Below are 13,351 nucleotides of genomic sequence, written 5' to 3' on the forward strand. Positions count from 1 at the left end.
AAAGCCAATCTTTTGCTGATTCTTTTGAGTAGTCTCTTTTTTAAAGTTTCTGATACTACTGGATTCTGTTAAGACCACAAAAAAAACAAAAAAAACAAAAACAACAACAACAAAAAACAACCTTGGAGCCGCTGTCCCACAATTATTCTCTAGCAATAGGAAATAATTTTGGCTAGGTAAAGACACCAATATTTAAACTAAGACTGGTTTTTTTAATCAAAGAATTGTACTTCCTGACAAGGACTTAGGTATAATTTTAGCCAATGAACAACTTAAAAATTTAAGTCATAAATTGAAATTAAGTACATGGCTGATACAAACTCTTTAAACTGACCAGCTCGTCAGTTACAAAAACAAGCAGTATGAAGATTAAGTTAAGCAGGCTTTGTATTTCCTATAGCCTCCAGTTCCAGACTACATCTGTTTTCTTTGATACACAAAACCAGAGTTAAAATAGCTCCATTTATCACAGCATGATTGTAGGCAGACAAACCAGCCTGTCTGTTTCCAGATAGCGAAAGCAACTGTTATTAATCACAATTACAGGCCAAACCCTCTAAGAGAAATTGCATCAATATTCTCCCAACCCACAACCCTTCTACTCTCGAATCAAAAATGGTACTGAGAATGTCACGACACTGCCTGAAGGTCAGTAAATAAAGATGACACTTTGAGGTCAACTAGTTTTAGGTTCAGGATGCAAATTAAGGAAAATCTTTCCTTCACATAAAAAGAAGTGATCTCTCAAAAGCTCTGTCATTAGTTAAGTTTAGCAGGACAATTAAACCCATTCTACTTCAAACTTACATAGAAAGGTTTCTGTTTTATGAAACTATACTGAACAGCACAGGATATTTGACATTTACAAATTAGATGATTAACTTTAAGTAGGAGGCATTTATGAAAATAGACATTTTTGTATAGCATATTTTGTAGCCAAGAGTGTGAAGGAAATTTCTCTTTCATATAGATTATTATAGAACTTCCTATAGAATGAGACCAACTGCAGGTTACAACTGAAAATATGTTAGGACAATCGTATCATATCCCTTAAATGTATGAATGTATCCATATAAACTGTAACCCTTTCTTCAATGGTTAAGAATATAAACCGGAGTTTCCATTTGGAGTTGTCTATTGCTATTTTTTTAAGCCTTTTTTTTTTTTTAAGCACCTACTATATGCAAGGCACCTTAGATGCTTTACATACATTATCACATGTAATTCTTTTAATAATATACAAGATAGGTACTATTATTCCTATTTTGCAGAAGAGAACACCAGCTCAGAGAAGTTATTTTCCTAAGGGCACACAGCTAGTTAAGTGCAAGAGCCAGGAGTCAAATACAGATTTGATTTCAAAGTCTATGTTCTTTCCCCTCTATTTACAAGCCTCTTGACCTTTTATTTGCTTTAAGACAAAGTTTGAATGGAACCTTACATACATAATGCATCTATGGAAAAACACTAAAATGGCTGCTGTTATGCAGTTGTAGAGAAATGCACATTATTTTATCCTGCTTTTCTACTAAATAACTGGCTCTGCTAATACACTTTCTCAGAAATATTATGGAATAAACTGAGCCTTTTCATGATTAAACATGACCCTATAATCCGACAAGGCCTGACCATTAAATGTTTGAAGCTAAGTTAACAATGAGACTATAGCCATTTTAATATGAAAGATTCAGAGCTGTTTGAGAATTTGCAAAACTGACCCAAATTCTGTAAGCACTTGGGCACTCATCCACTCACTTAACATATTCATTGAGCATCTACTACATAGAAGAGCTAGTAGTCACTGTTCTAGGTACTGGCAAACACAGTGATGAACAAGATAAAGTCAGTAACCTCATTGAACTTACTCAAATGAGGAACACAGAAACTAAACAAGAGAACAGGGAAGATACCTCTAAGAAGGTGACATTTTTATCAGAGAACTAAATGATGGGGAAAGTGAGCCATGAAAATATCTGGCAGAAAAACAAGAGAAAGAAAGAACATCAGAAAAAGAAGAAACAACAAAGAACTTGCAGGGGAAAGGGGGTTGGTAGGTCTGAAAAATAGCAAGAAAGGCAATGCTAGTAGAGTAAAAAAGTAGTAAGAGATGTGGATGGAGAGATAGACACATGTATATCCTTGAAGGTCCTGATAAGGAGTTTGGATTTTATTTTGAGTATGAGGAGAAAACACTGAGTTTTGGAAAAAGATTATTCTGGCAGCAACAGAAATGAGAGTAGGGGAGAAAGAGTGGAAGTAGACAGACCAGTTAAGATGCTACTGCAGCAGTCTCACCAGGAAGAAATAGTGACTTGAACTAGAATGTCGTGGTGGTGATGTTTTCTGGTAGTTGAGAATCATCAGCATGTCTTTAAGTCCTAGGACTGAGGTAATCACCAATGGAGTGAACACAGAACAAACCGGCTCAGGGCGGAGTCCTGGAGGACACTCCAATATTTAGTAGTTTAGAAGAGGGCAAGCTGGCAACGGGAGCATCTTCATTTTACCAGCACATATGAATATACTTTGTATTTAGGCTTACCTAGTTACTTTTTCTAAGCACTGGAAGAAACCAGGGAGTTTAGAGTTTTTTCTATGCAGTTGTAATTTCTGAGCACACAAAAAATAAAAATACGAGAAATATGATAGAAATAAAAGATTTCTATTTAAATGAGGCAGAATCTCTTAATAAATTAATATGCAATCAAACCTAGCTACATTCAAGTTCAAGCCAATTTATTCTAAAAATAAATCATTTCATCAAACTTGGGAATCTTTAACAAATAAAGACTTATAGGCCTAGAACCTGAAAAGGCACATAAATTACAGAAGGTTTATTGTAATATGATCTGACCTATATTTTTGTTACCTGATACTGACAATGTGTTAAAAACCTACAATCAGGAAGTATAAAAACAACCAGAAAGTCAAAGTAATTTACGTGCAAGAGCTGAGAAACTGAAATGTCTATGATGCGGAAATCAAAATGTTGACTCATTTCTGTTTTAACATCTAAGGCACGGCAAGTAATTAACTTAGTGTCTAAATTAGAGAAACAGAGGTTTTATACTTGAAAAGAAAAACAGTAATGTTTAATATTTCTTCTGTTGGTTACTACCACAACCTAGGCTACCTCAATGACAGACATACAAACTCTCAAGAAATATCAGGTGCCTCAAATTGCATACTGTTGTGGCTCTCCCCAGCACTTTATCAAACCAATTATTTTTAACAGTAGGAATATTAGAAATTCTACCTCCGTGATGATGCGACAGGCTCCCTCCATTAGCAAGGATTTCTTCTCTAGCTGCTGCCTGTATTTGGAAACAACACAACAAATAGTTGCTACTTAGGATTCACTTTGAAGTGAAAGAGTAAGACCCAGCTCCCAAAGGAGGCACATAATTCCTGGGTTAAATAACAAACTAGAAGCCTAATTTTCCTTTCTCTTGGTTAACTACATTTAAGAAACAATTAAATATGCAGCCTAGCTTTATATGTTTTTTTCCAGTGAATGGTCACATGTTTACAATAGTCACTTCAAGATTCTAGAAAAGAAAAAGAAGACAAAATGATCAACTCAGCAGCACTACATTGTTAATAATAATAAAATGTTTTGTGAAGACAGTCAAGTCCTACTCTGAAGTAAACATGTCACTATACCAACAAGTGTTAGTAACTAACATTTATTTTAACTGCTTATTTTAACATTTAACTGCTTATTTTAGGTCTACAAAAGTACACTAAGCAATTCACCTGTAGTAATTCATTTATTTTCCACTATAGCCTTATGGAATAATTACAATTATCCGTATTTCACAAAGAAAATGAGGCTTAGATGGTTAAATTACTCGCCAAATGTCATAAACTGGGCATCAGATTCAAAAATTACTTGCAAAGCTATCAGAGATCAACTAGAAGAGCCCTTATAGAGAATATTTCTTAGGTCAATGTCCTGGGTCAAATTATTGTCAGACCTATGGACATTTAAAAAAAACCCTTGTTTTCTCCTCCTAACGTTTGGCCCTGGTTAATCTCCTTATAGAGCACTAAGGTTAGAAAAATAAACACTTAAAGCAAAATAGAGAATGACTGAGGTGCAGAGTGAAAAAAAGGGAACAGAAGTAGAATTATATTCAATTCATGAGTATATACCAGCCAGGAGGTGAAATATCTATAGTGCCTAGAAGCTCTCAAAAATTATTCAGGTGTGTATAAACTATCAGGAGTTAGGCCAGGGTAGAAGAGGGCCCAGGCAGGACAGACGGACCACATCTCATTGCAAAGTAACTTGTATGAACTCTCATCACTTAGGATTTAGCGTTTTTCAAATGAATCCAAAAAATGCTAGCATTATATCCTCTAACAAATTATTTTAAATAACATTATTTTAAATTTAGTAAATTATTACATTAATTAAACAAATAATTTTAAATAAAGCAATAACTGCTTGAAATTAGTAGTGCTTAGAGAATGGCAGTTTGGATTGGGGAAAAAGGAGTAATTTCACTCTTGTAGTAGCACAGGGACAGGGCCTTTGAGGAGCCAGAGGACAACCAAAACACTGAAAGGCTAACCTAATGGAAAAGTACTCAAACTTTTGAGGGTGATAAATATGTTCATTATTTTGATTGGGCGATATTTTCATAAGTGTAAACATATGTAAAACTCATCAAATTGTACACTCCAAATATGTGCAGTTCCCTGTATTTCCATTATACTTCAAAAAAGCTGTTAAAAAAAAAAAAAAAAAAAAGGAGGCATAGGAGGGAGCCAACCAAACCCTGTTATGGTTTGAGTCTAAAAGCATGCCACTGAAAAATCACTGCATGGTGCTACCTTTGGCAGGCATGAAATAACATTAAGACACTAGGTTTTAAACACTAGCCCACCTGAGGTTTTAACAAACCCAGTCTCCTCCCAGTTTCTCCATAGTCTAGTCTGTCTCTTCAACTCTAGGCATACTTATAATGAAAATTGGAATCTTAAGGCCATTCAAAAAATGTTAACAGAAACTGGCAGCAAATGAACCTCAATGGCCTATGTATAGCTATAGGAAACAGAAAATTATAAACTTAGAATGAGGACATTACAGCAACACACACCAAGAACATTAGGGTTGCTGACCTCAACTGTAGCCACCATCGGCAAATGGGTGAATTGCCGAAGTGATATCAAGGATTCCTACAGTCCTATTTAATTTAATCAGGTCTTACATACTGTAAATAGCAACCAAAGAATCACAAGCTACGGAATATTAATTTCAGAATATTAATTCTAATATCTCTAGAGAATATTATTAATTTTAGACTCACAATTCAGTATACAACTCAGTGCACCAAATATGCTTCTCATTTCTATGAACTACCAACCAGGTAAGCCACTGATTAAAGAGACTCAAACTAAAATTCATAAACTGATAGGAAAGTTTATTTGAATTAATAAAAGAATGTAAAGAGTACACTCATATATGTAAAATTACCTCAGTCTGTTCAAACACAGTCAGTGGGTCACTTATTCCCCTGTAGTTAAAGGCAAAGTAGAAATAGATACATGCCCCTGCATCATAAGTCTGCGTCACCCTAAAAAACAAACAGACAATCCCCGCAAGGCTTTAAGTTAAGTGAAATCAGATTTAACATCTAGAAACGTAAAGGTAAAATCATTTAGATTTGCTTAAGCCATAATCTCATTCTCTACCCAGACTCTTAACTCCATGGAAGGAATGGAGATTGGCTGGATGAAGGAAATACAGGGACTATTTGTACTGTTTTTAACAACTTTTTTTGGTTAAGTCTGGGTTATTACCCAAAGAGTTTAAAAAATTAAAAACAATGCAAATATTTCTCCAATTGCCCTGAAATAAACAAAAGCCCCACCTCCTCAAAAGAGACTGCTTTGGCTTGGTTTGGTTACAAAGTATAGCGAAGTTAAAGTAGTCCCCAGTCTAGATGGAATTTGGTAATCCATTATAAGCCTTCTAAACTTCCTCAAAGTCAACAGAAATAGGCATGAGAACTTACACCTCGGAAACAAGAGAAATGTCCAAATACCAAAAATGATCAGGCTGGGTTAAATATAGCATCTTCACATTAATAATTATTAAGAACTTTGGAAACAAATGGAATGATCAGATCAAATGCAGTGACATGGCTTTAAAATACTGTCTCTGAAGGTTTTACACTCTGGGCCCCATATGTGCACATGTTGTATGTGTGTTTGCAAAAGATACCAAGCACATTAGATTACTAAATCATATATATGATATATATCTGGGCTCTCAAATGCAATTAGGTGAAGCATTTAAAAGAGGGCTAAGATAATCATAGTCAGATCTGTGAGTGCAATTTACAGAGGTTCCTACAAAGAATTTAATTTAACAGAAGGAGCAAATACAGAGGAAATACTCTTTTTACTACAACAATACAAACAGAATCTAATCTAAAATTTTAATGGCCTTTTAGGCCAAATGTTAGGTGCCTCAGAACAGAAGAAATGAACTGTTTAACAATGCTACTGTCAATTTGCCAGCTGTGTGCTTCTTCTAGTGTTAATTCACACTCATAAAAAAGATCCCTTGAATGTTTACATTTTAAGTACCAGATTTACAAAGTTTAAGAAAAACTGGAGAACCATTTTAACTATGAGGGCACTATCATTTAGGAATAACTAAATTTAAATAAATTGAAAGGATACCTGAGTGAAATGAGTTTATAGCAATTAGTAAAATATTTATCATTTGTATTTGAATATCAATATATAGAAAATGCAACTAAATATTAATAGAGCACTGCTACCTTCCAACAGATCTAGGACTTATACCACAGAGTTCAGTTTTCAATAGATAAACAGGCTTCTAAAAGTCATAACAAAGTTTCATTATCAGTAACTCAAAGACAAAGTAAAAATAATAAACATTTTTTGGAAAACTTCAGTTTGGATCTACTTCAGAAACTGACCCAGATCTACACCTTTTAATAGACCAATTCTATCATTTAAGATACTTAAACACCAACCTCGTCCAAAATCATCTGGACAAGTGATAGCATGCCTGCCAAAGTCATTATATTAGTCTTTAATTTCTAAAAAAATTTGTGGAGTTCTTTTCTTACGTTAGACTCACTGGCCAGGAATCCTTCCCATAAAATTTCTTCAGAAAATTTAGGGTTAGAATTTCTATTCCAGTACACAAAGTACATTTTAACAGAAATGAAATAAATGAACTCAATAAAGGCACCCTACAGCTAGTTATTTGCCTTGGGATCTTTGATTTCAATGAGAGCTATAATTATTTCAAGTTAATTTTATTTTTTATTTTATTTTATTTTTTTTTTTTTAAAGATTTTATTTATTTATTTGACAGAGATAGAGACAGCCAGCGAGAGAGGGAACACAAGCAGGGGGAGTGGGAGAGGAAGAAGCAGGCTCATAGCAGAAGAGCCTGATGTGGGGCTCGATCCCAGATCGCCAGGATCATGCCCTGAGCCGAAGGCAGACGCTTAACCGCTATGCCACCCAGGCGCCCCTCAAGTTAATTTTAGAATAACTTTTTAAAAAACTAGTTTAAAAAATGTATCTCATACATTCAACATTTACATCCAACACACAATAATCTCCTTGGCCACACTATTCAGCAGCTCGAATCAAACTGAACTAAAATCAAACTCTGGTTAAATGTTAGTTTTATCAAGTACGAGATGTAAGAACTATATTTAAAACTACTTACCAAAACCATTCAAATAACTAGACTGCACATTCTAAATTTTGGTTTTATAAAATGATCACGGAAGCTGAGCATATAAGCTTTAATCAGACAATCATTCTTAAAAAAAAAGCTACTTAATAAATGACATGTGTCAAATTCAGTCTATCTACCTACAATACATAATAAAGAAACTTAGTTAGGCCTTATGAGTTCCTTCTGAAGAACCAATACTTGTGCTATTCTGGTAGGTGTCCTGAGGCAGAATATTTTACTTCCCAATAACTTTCAGTAAGTAGTGGTTTGTCACAATGATATTCTCATAATGGAAAGGGAGAAGTCTAGAGAGATAAATAGGGAGGTGGGGGAGAAGGAGGAAGAGGGGATAAAATCTATGAAGTCGCTATTTGATAAAACAAAGGAATAAAAAAATTCTCAACTACAAAAAAAAATAGATTCCATTATTTAAAATGTTTCAAATTTTACTGGTAACAAATGACTTTTGGATTATTAGGCCTGATTTGCTTTCTGTATAATATTAAGAGGCCCGATAGACCAGACTATCAAAAGAACTGGGCATCAATTTGGGTTCATAATATAAATGAACACAAAATTTTTTCTTACACTTTAAAATAAAAGACTTACTTCAAAAGATACTTCCAAATTAAATAAGAGAGAAAGAACGAAAGAAGGAACATGTACATTCTTACACATTTATTTGGAAAAGTTCTCTCCAAGATTAGTCACTAGGCCACCAGTAGGTTTACCAAGTTATAAGCTTTTTATTGCACAAAACAAAGCCCCTATTTTCCTTTCCTTTAGATATATCAAATGACCAGTCAATAATCTCTAAATCCACATTTCTAGCTTTTATGTTCTTGGATCCAACCCCGAATATACTTGTTCTAAAACATGTTAATACATAGGTTCAGTAGTTCCTGAAATGGTCTTCAAACCCGGACTCTCTCTCCCACACAGAAGCAAAAAACACAATTTCGAGTAGATCCTTCTAGTTGACATGAACATTTAATGAATGTATAAGAAAGATGCTTTCCTCAGCTCTCATGTTAGAATTTTGCTTTCTTACCCCAGCAGAAGCACAAAAATTTAGCAAAAGATATCTGTCCCAATGGGGGGCAATAAGTAGAACTAAAAAACACAATCTGGTAGTAGGGAAGTATAAGATAAGGATACAAAAGATAGAAAAAAGAAAAAAATCAGAAGAGATAGCTAGCAGTCTGAAGAGTATAGAAATATTTCTAGTCTTGCAAAGCAAATATATGCAAATTATCATGCTGTATTAAAATATCAAAGAGGACTTAACAATTGGATGCCTTCATGAAGATTTGTCATTGGAGAAGAAAAACAATACCCAAATTTCCCTCATTAGCACTAGTATAGGTTGTCTACCTCAAGTTTCATGTAATGATCTCACAATACAATGGCATTCATATAGAGATGCTTTCACATTTCAGACTCACAAGCTTCATCAAGTAGATGGTATTACCATTGCCTTACTAATGATAAACTTAGAGCTCAAAGAGATTGAATTACTAATAAACAGCAGAATAGTGCCTTCAACCGTCAGACACATGCAGTGTTACAAAACAAAGAGACTGAAAAAGTAAGCAGGAAGTTGCCATGGCCATACAGTCGGCCAGCCTGGGCCTGGTTCTTGGGCTGGAATAGGCCCAGCTTTGCCTTCCCAGGCTGAGATTAAGTGATTCCAGGCAAATGAGAACAAGCATCACGAATAGAAATATACAGAAATGGTGTTTTGGTGAAGCATATCTGTTGTTTTAGAGTCCCGCATCAGGGGCACTTAACAATAAAGATATTACATTATTTCTCAAATTACCTAACTTATAATTTTGCTTCTATTGTAATTTTTTTGTTTATATCTATAATAAATATTAAGTTATATTCTTGAAAACCACACACACAGAGAGAAAAAAGGAGAGGCAGTTATGTAACTAGAATGTTTCATAAATTTTAAAGTGCTAGATTACTACTGTTATCATTTACTTTAAGGATCCCCTCTACATAATCTCCCCTAATTTCCCTTTATTCTTCATTTCAATTAATTCTATAACTTTATAGGTGAGTCAAATGCTTGATTCAATCTTGATACATTTAATCTGGTGATTTATACAGGTCTTTCAATAAGAAAAGATTGAATACAAAGTGCCCCTTCTCAAGAAAACCTCCTTTTGGACTGCTATTTAACAAAAAGGACAAGACCTTCAGTTATCTGCCCAGTATGGAAGATACCAGCCACATTGGTGTTTTAAATTTAAGTTATTTGAAATTAAATAAAGTTCCACAGTCCCATTTCAACAGCTCCACAACCACATGTGGCTTGTGGCTACCGTAATAGCCAGGTCAGATAAGAACATTTCCAATTGCTGTAGAAAGATCTATTGAAAGCAAGAGTTAATCTTCATTTGGATATTTTGCTCCACTGATTCCTTTATTCTATGCCCATTCATTTAATCAATAACTAATAAAGTGGTTAAAAGTGTTTTGTCTATTGAAGAAAAAGCTATGTTGACTGTGTATTAAAATATACTTTCTTGAATATATATGTGATTTATAGTTTCAGTGAATGAAGAGGGAGTCCTTTACTTATTCCAGGAGCTCCAAGGTTTGGCTCTGCACTGTCATGCTGTCCCAGTAGTGTAGAAGGCTCACTTACGGAAAGGTATTCTACCCCTAAAGGGTTGAGGACTGCTCTAAAATCCTAGTGGCACAATCCTAAGAAGGTAGCAAAAGGGAAGTTTAGGAAAACTTGATAAATGGAATAGACTGAAGACATCCCTCAGTTGGCAAACCACATTTTTCCATTAATTAAAAAACGTGGAGTTTTTTTTCAGGATAAGTAGTACAAGAGCAACAAAAACAAAAAACTCACCTGCAGGTAGAAAGAGGAGCAAACTGAACACCCTTCTCTTTACATTCCCTTGTTATTCGTTCTTTTACATTTCTACAGAGATCCACAACCCTAGAAAACATCATTGAACACAATATGAAGTTTTAAAATAAATTACAAAAATTTGAATAAATGCTAATTTATCTGTCATCCATCCATTCATAAATTCAAAGGAGCAAAGTTCTTTCTTTTTTTGCCACAGGAAAGACAGAAGTCAGAAGAGCATACTCAAGCCTCCTGAAGGTGGTTTCTTATATTTAGGCAAACCCAATTTCAAAGTAAATTTAATTACAAGATAGTAAAAGCTTTTAAAAAAAGCCATAACGAACATGTTGATGAAAATTCAATTCTGGGTTTATAGGAATACCAATCTGTGCCCATGTGATGTTTCCCTTAATATAAAAATAATCAATAATCATGTTATACTCAAATGTCCAATAGCCTATTGTCAAGCACTGAGCTAAAATGTAGTTCATCAAAGACTTACTGGACATGAACTATGTGTAAAGCTATAATAGACTTAGATATTAAAAGCCAATGAGGGGCGCCTGGGTGGCACAGCGGTTAAGCGTCTGCCTCTGGCTCAGGGCGTGATCCCAGCGTTATGGAATCGAGCCCCACATCAGGCTCCTCTGCTATGAGCCTGCTTCTTCCTCTCCCACTCCCCCTGGTTGTGTTCCCTCTCTCGCTGGCTGTCTCTATCTCTGTCAAATAAATAACTAAAATCTTAAAAAAAAAAAAAAAAAGCCAATGAAAGCAGACAGGTAAGAAACAAAGGGAAGAGGGGATTGATAATATTTAGCAATATTAATCTTTTTTTCTATATTTTAAATAAACTTTTAATATGAAATAGTTTTAGATATAAAAAAGTCACAAAAACAGTACAAAGAGTTGCTCTTTCCCTAGTTTCCTCTATTGCTAACATATTAACCATGACAGATTTGTCAAAACTAAGAAACTGACTTGAGAACATCACCATTAACTAACACACAGACTATATCCATATTTCACCAAATTACATTTAGACTACAAAATACTGCTGTTTTAAAATATGAAGGCATCTGATTTCTTTTGTTGTTTAGTTTTTGATATAATTTTTAAGGTCCTATTTTGGACTGGAGGAGGTTTAATGGTGACGTATTCATATTTTGGAACCATGCTCAGGAAAAAGTTCTGAAATAGAAAACAGATGTCAATCAAAGCTTCTAGGGTGGAGATCTAGGGACAAAAGATTTGACTGACAAAAGATTAATCTATTTTTTAATGTGAGCTGTATATTTTGTTATTACTACATATTCCATTTCTTTTGGAAAATAAAACTCCTAGGGGACAAATAAGCCATCTTATTCTCCAAAAAACATTCTGGCTACATACAGACACTGACTCTGTGTTTTAAACCTTGGTCTGTTTAGAATCAGGAGAACAGAAAAGATAACAAAGAGACTCAAAAGGCTGGCCATCTCTAGTCTAAAGAGTGATTTGACCATGTGAGAACCAATTTGATAAAAACAGTACCATTTACATGGATTATGCTTTATAAAACACATTAAAGTTACTTATATTTCCAGTAAGAACAAAGAATATATGCTAAAATATAAATACAGAATTTCAGTATTTTATTAGCTATTGTATTAACATGTCAAATTTTCTTTTTTTAATATAATATCTGCAAGTTTTAGAAATTCTGATTTTACAAAACAGTGCTCTTAAGTTAAATTCTGCTTAATTCTATGAGAGTTGCAGGCAAACATGATTTATCAAGGTTATCTATGCCTCATTTATGGAATGATAAGGATGCATGTTTTTAAAATACCTCTTGTAAAAGTATTTGGATTATTGGAATTTATTGTGTCTTTATTTTGAAAATCCAACTTATAAAACAAACACTTTAAATATAAATAAAACCTACTAAGCTTTAAGAGCTACAGGGGTTAATGAAGATTATAAATTTATAAACAAGTTCTCTATCATGACTCTAGAAAATAGAATTTAAGTGTTACATAACAACAATAATAATCTACAGTAATAATGAGGAGAAGATGGGACAAAGAACATGACTGAATGGTTAAAACCTTTAATGGGATACTTTCCAGAAATGATTTGTACAGAGGGAGTGCTGAAAGCATTCTTTCATAGAACTTGTACAGGGGCGCCTGGGTGGCACAGCGGTTAAGCGTCTGCCTTCGGCTCAGGGCGTGATCCCAGCATTATGGGATCGAGCCCCACATCAGGCTCCTCTGCTATGAGCCTGCTTCTTCCTCTCCCACTTCCCCTGATTGTGTTCCCTCTCTCGCTGGCTGTCTCTATCTCTGTCAAATAAATAAATAAAAAAACTTAAAAAAAAAAAAAAAGAACTTGTACAAAGTTCAGTCCATTTGGACCAATCATTCTATGGGAGAGAAAATTAACTGTGTATACTTTTAAATTCTTACCTGACCTATTAGCAAATTTAACCCTGTTGACAATTTCCTGCTTGAAAAAAATTTCCCCGGGCTTCTCTCATATCACTGGTTTTCCTCCAAATCTTCTAGATATTATTCTCTTTTGCTAGCTCTTGTTTGTATACTCATCCCTTAAATTTTAGGATTCCCTGGAATTCCTTCTTGGGCCCTCTTTTTTTTTTTCCCCTTCATCTATATTATCTACAAGGGTTTGTATCTACTCCCTTGGTTTTAATCACAAGTCTCATGCTAGTGTCTCCAAAATCTTTAAACCTCCAA

General features: G+C 34.3%; 1 protein-coding gene across 2 annotated transcripts in view; it reads right to left on the reverse strand.

The window, feature by feature from the left end:
* The window catches only part of AGPS (alkylglycerone phosphate synthase), a 136,210-nt gene that overhangs the window by 13,768 nt on the left and 109,091 nt on the right, over positions 1-13,351 (reverse strand). Inside the window, exons 17-19 of one of the 2 annotated variants that reach the window (XM_040643464.1) lie at positions 10,614-10,703; positions 5,483-5,582; positions 3,257-3,314 (exon numbers count right to left, since the gene is read on the reverse strand). In XM_040643464.1, coding sequence (XP_040499398.1) covers positions 3,257-3,314; positions 5,483-5,582; positions 10,614-10,703 — 248 coding nt within the window. The remainder of the gene's footprint in view (positions 1-3,256; positions 3,315-5,482; positions 5,583-10,613; positions 10,704-13,351) is intronic. The other variant, XM_040643467.1, reaches the window with a different exon arrangement.

This window comes from Ursus maritimus, unplaced genomic scaffold (genome assembly GCF_017311325.1).
Source record: "Ursus maritimus isolate PB19 unplaced genomic scaffold, ASM1731132v1 scaffold_1, whole genome shotgun sequence".
NCBI classification, from domain to species: Eukaryota; Metazoa; Chordata; class Mammalia; order Carnivora; family Ursidae; genus Ursus; species Ursus maritimus.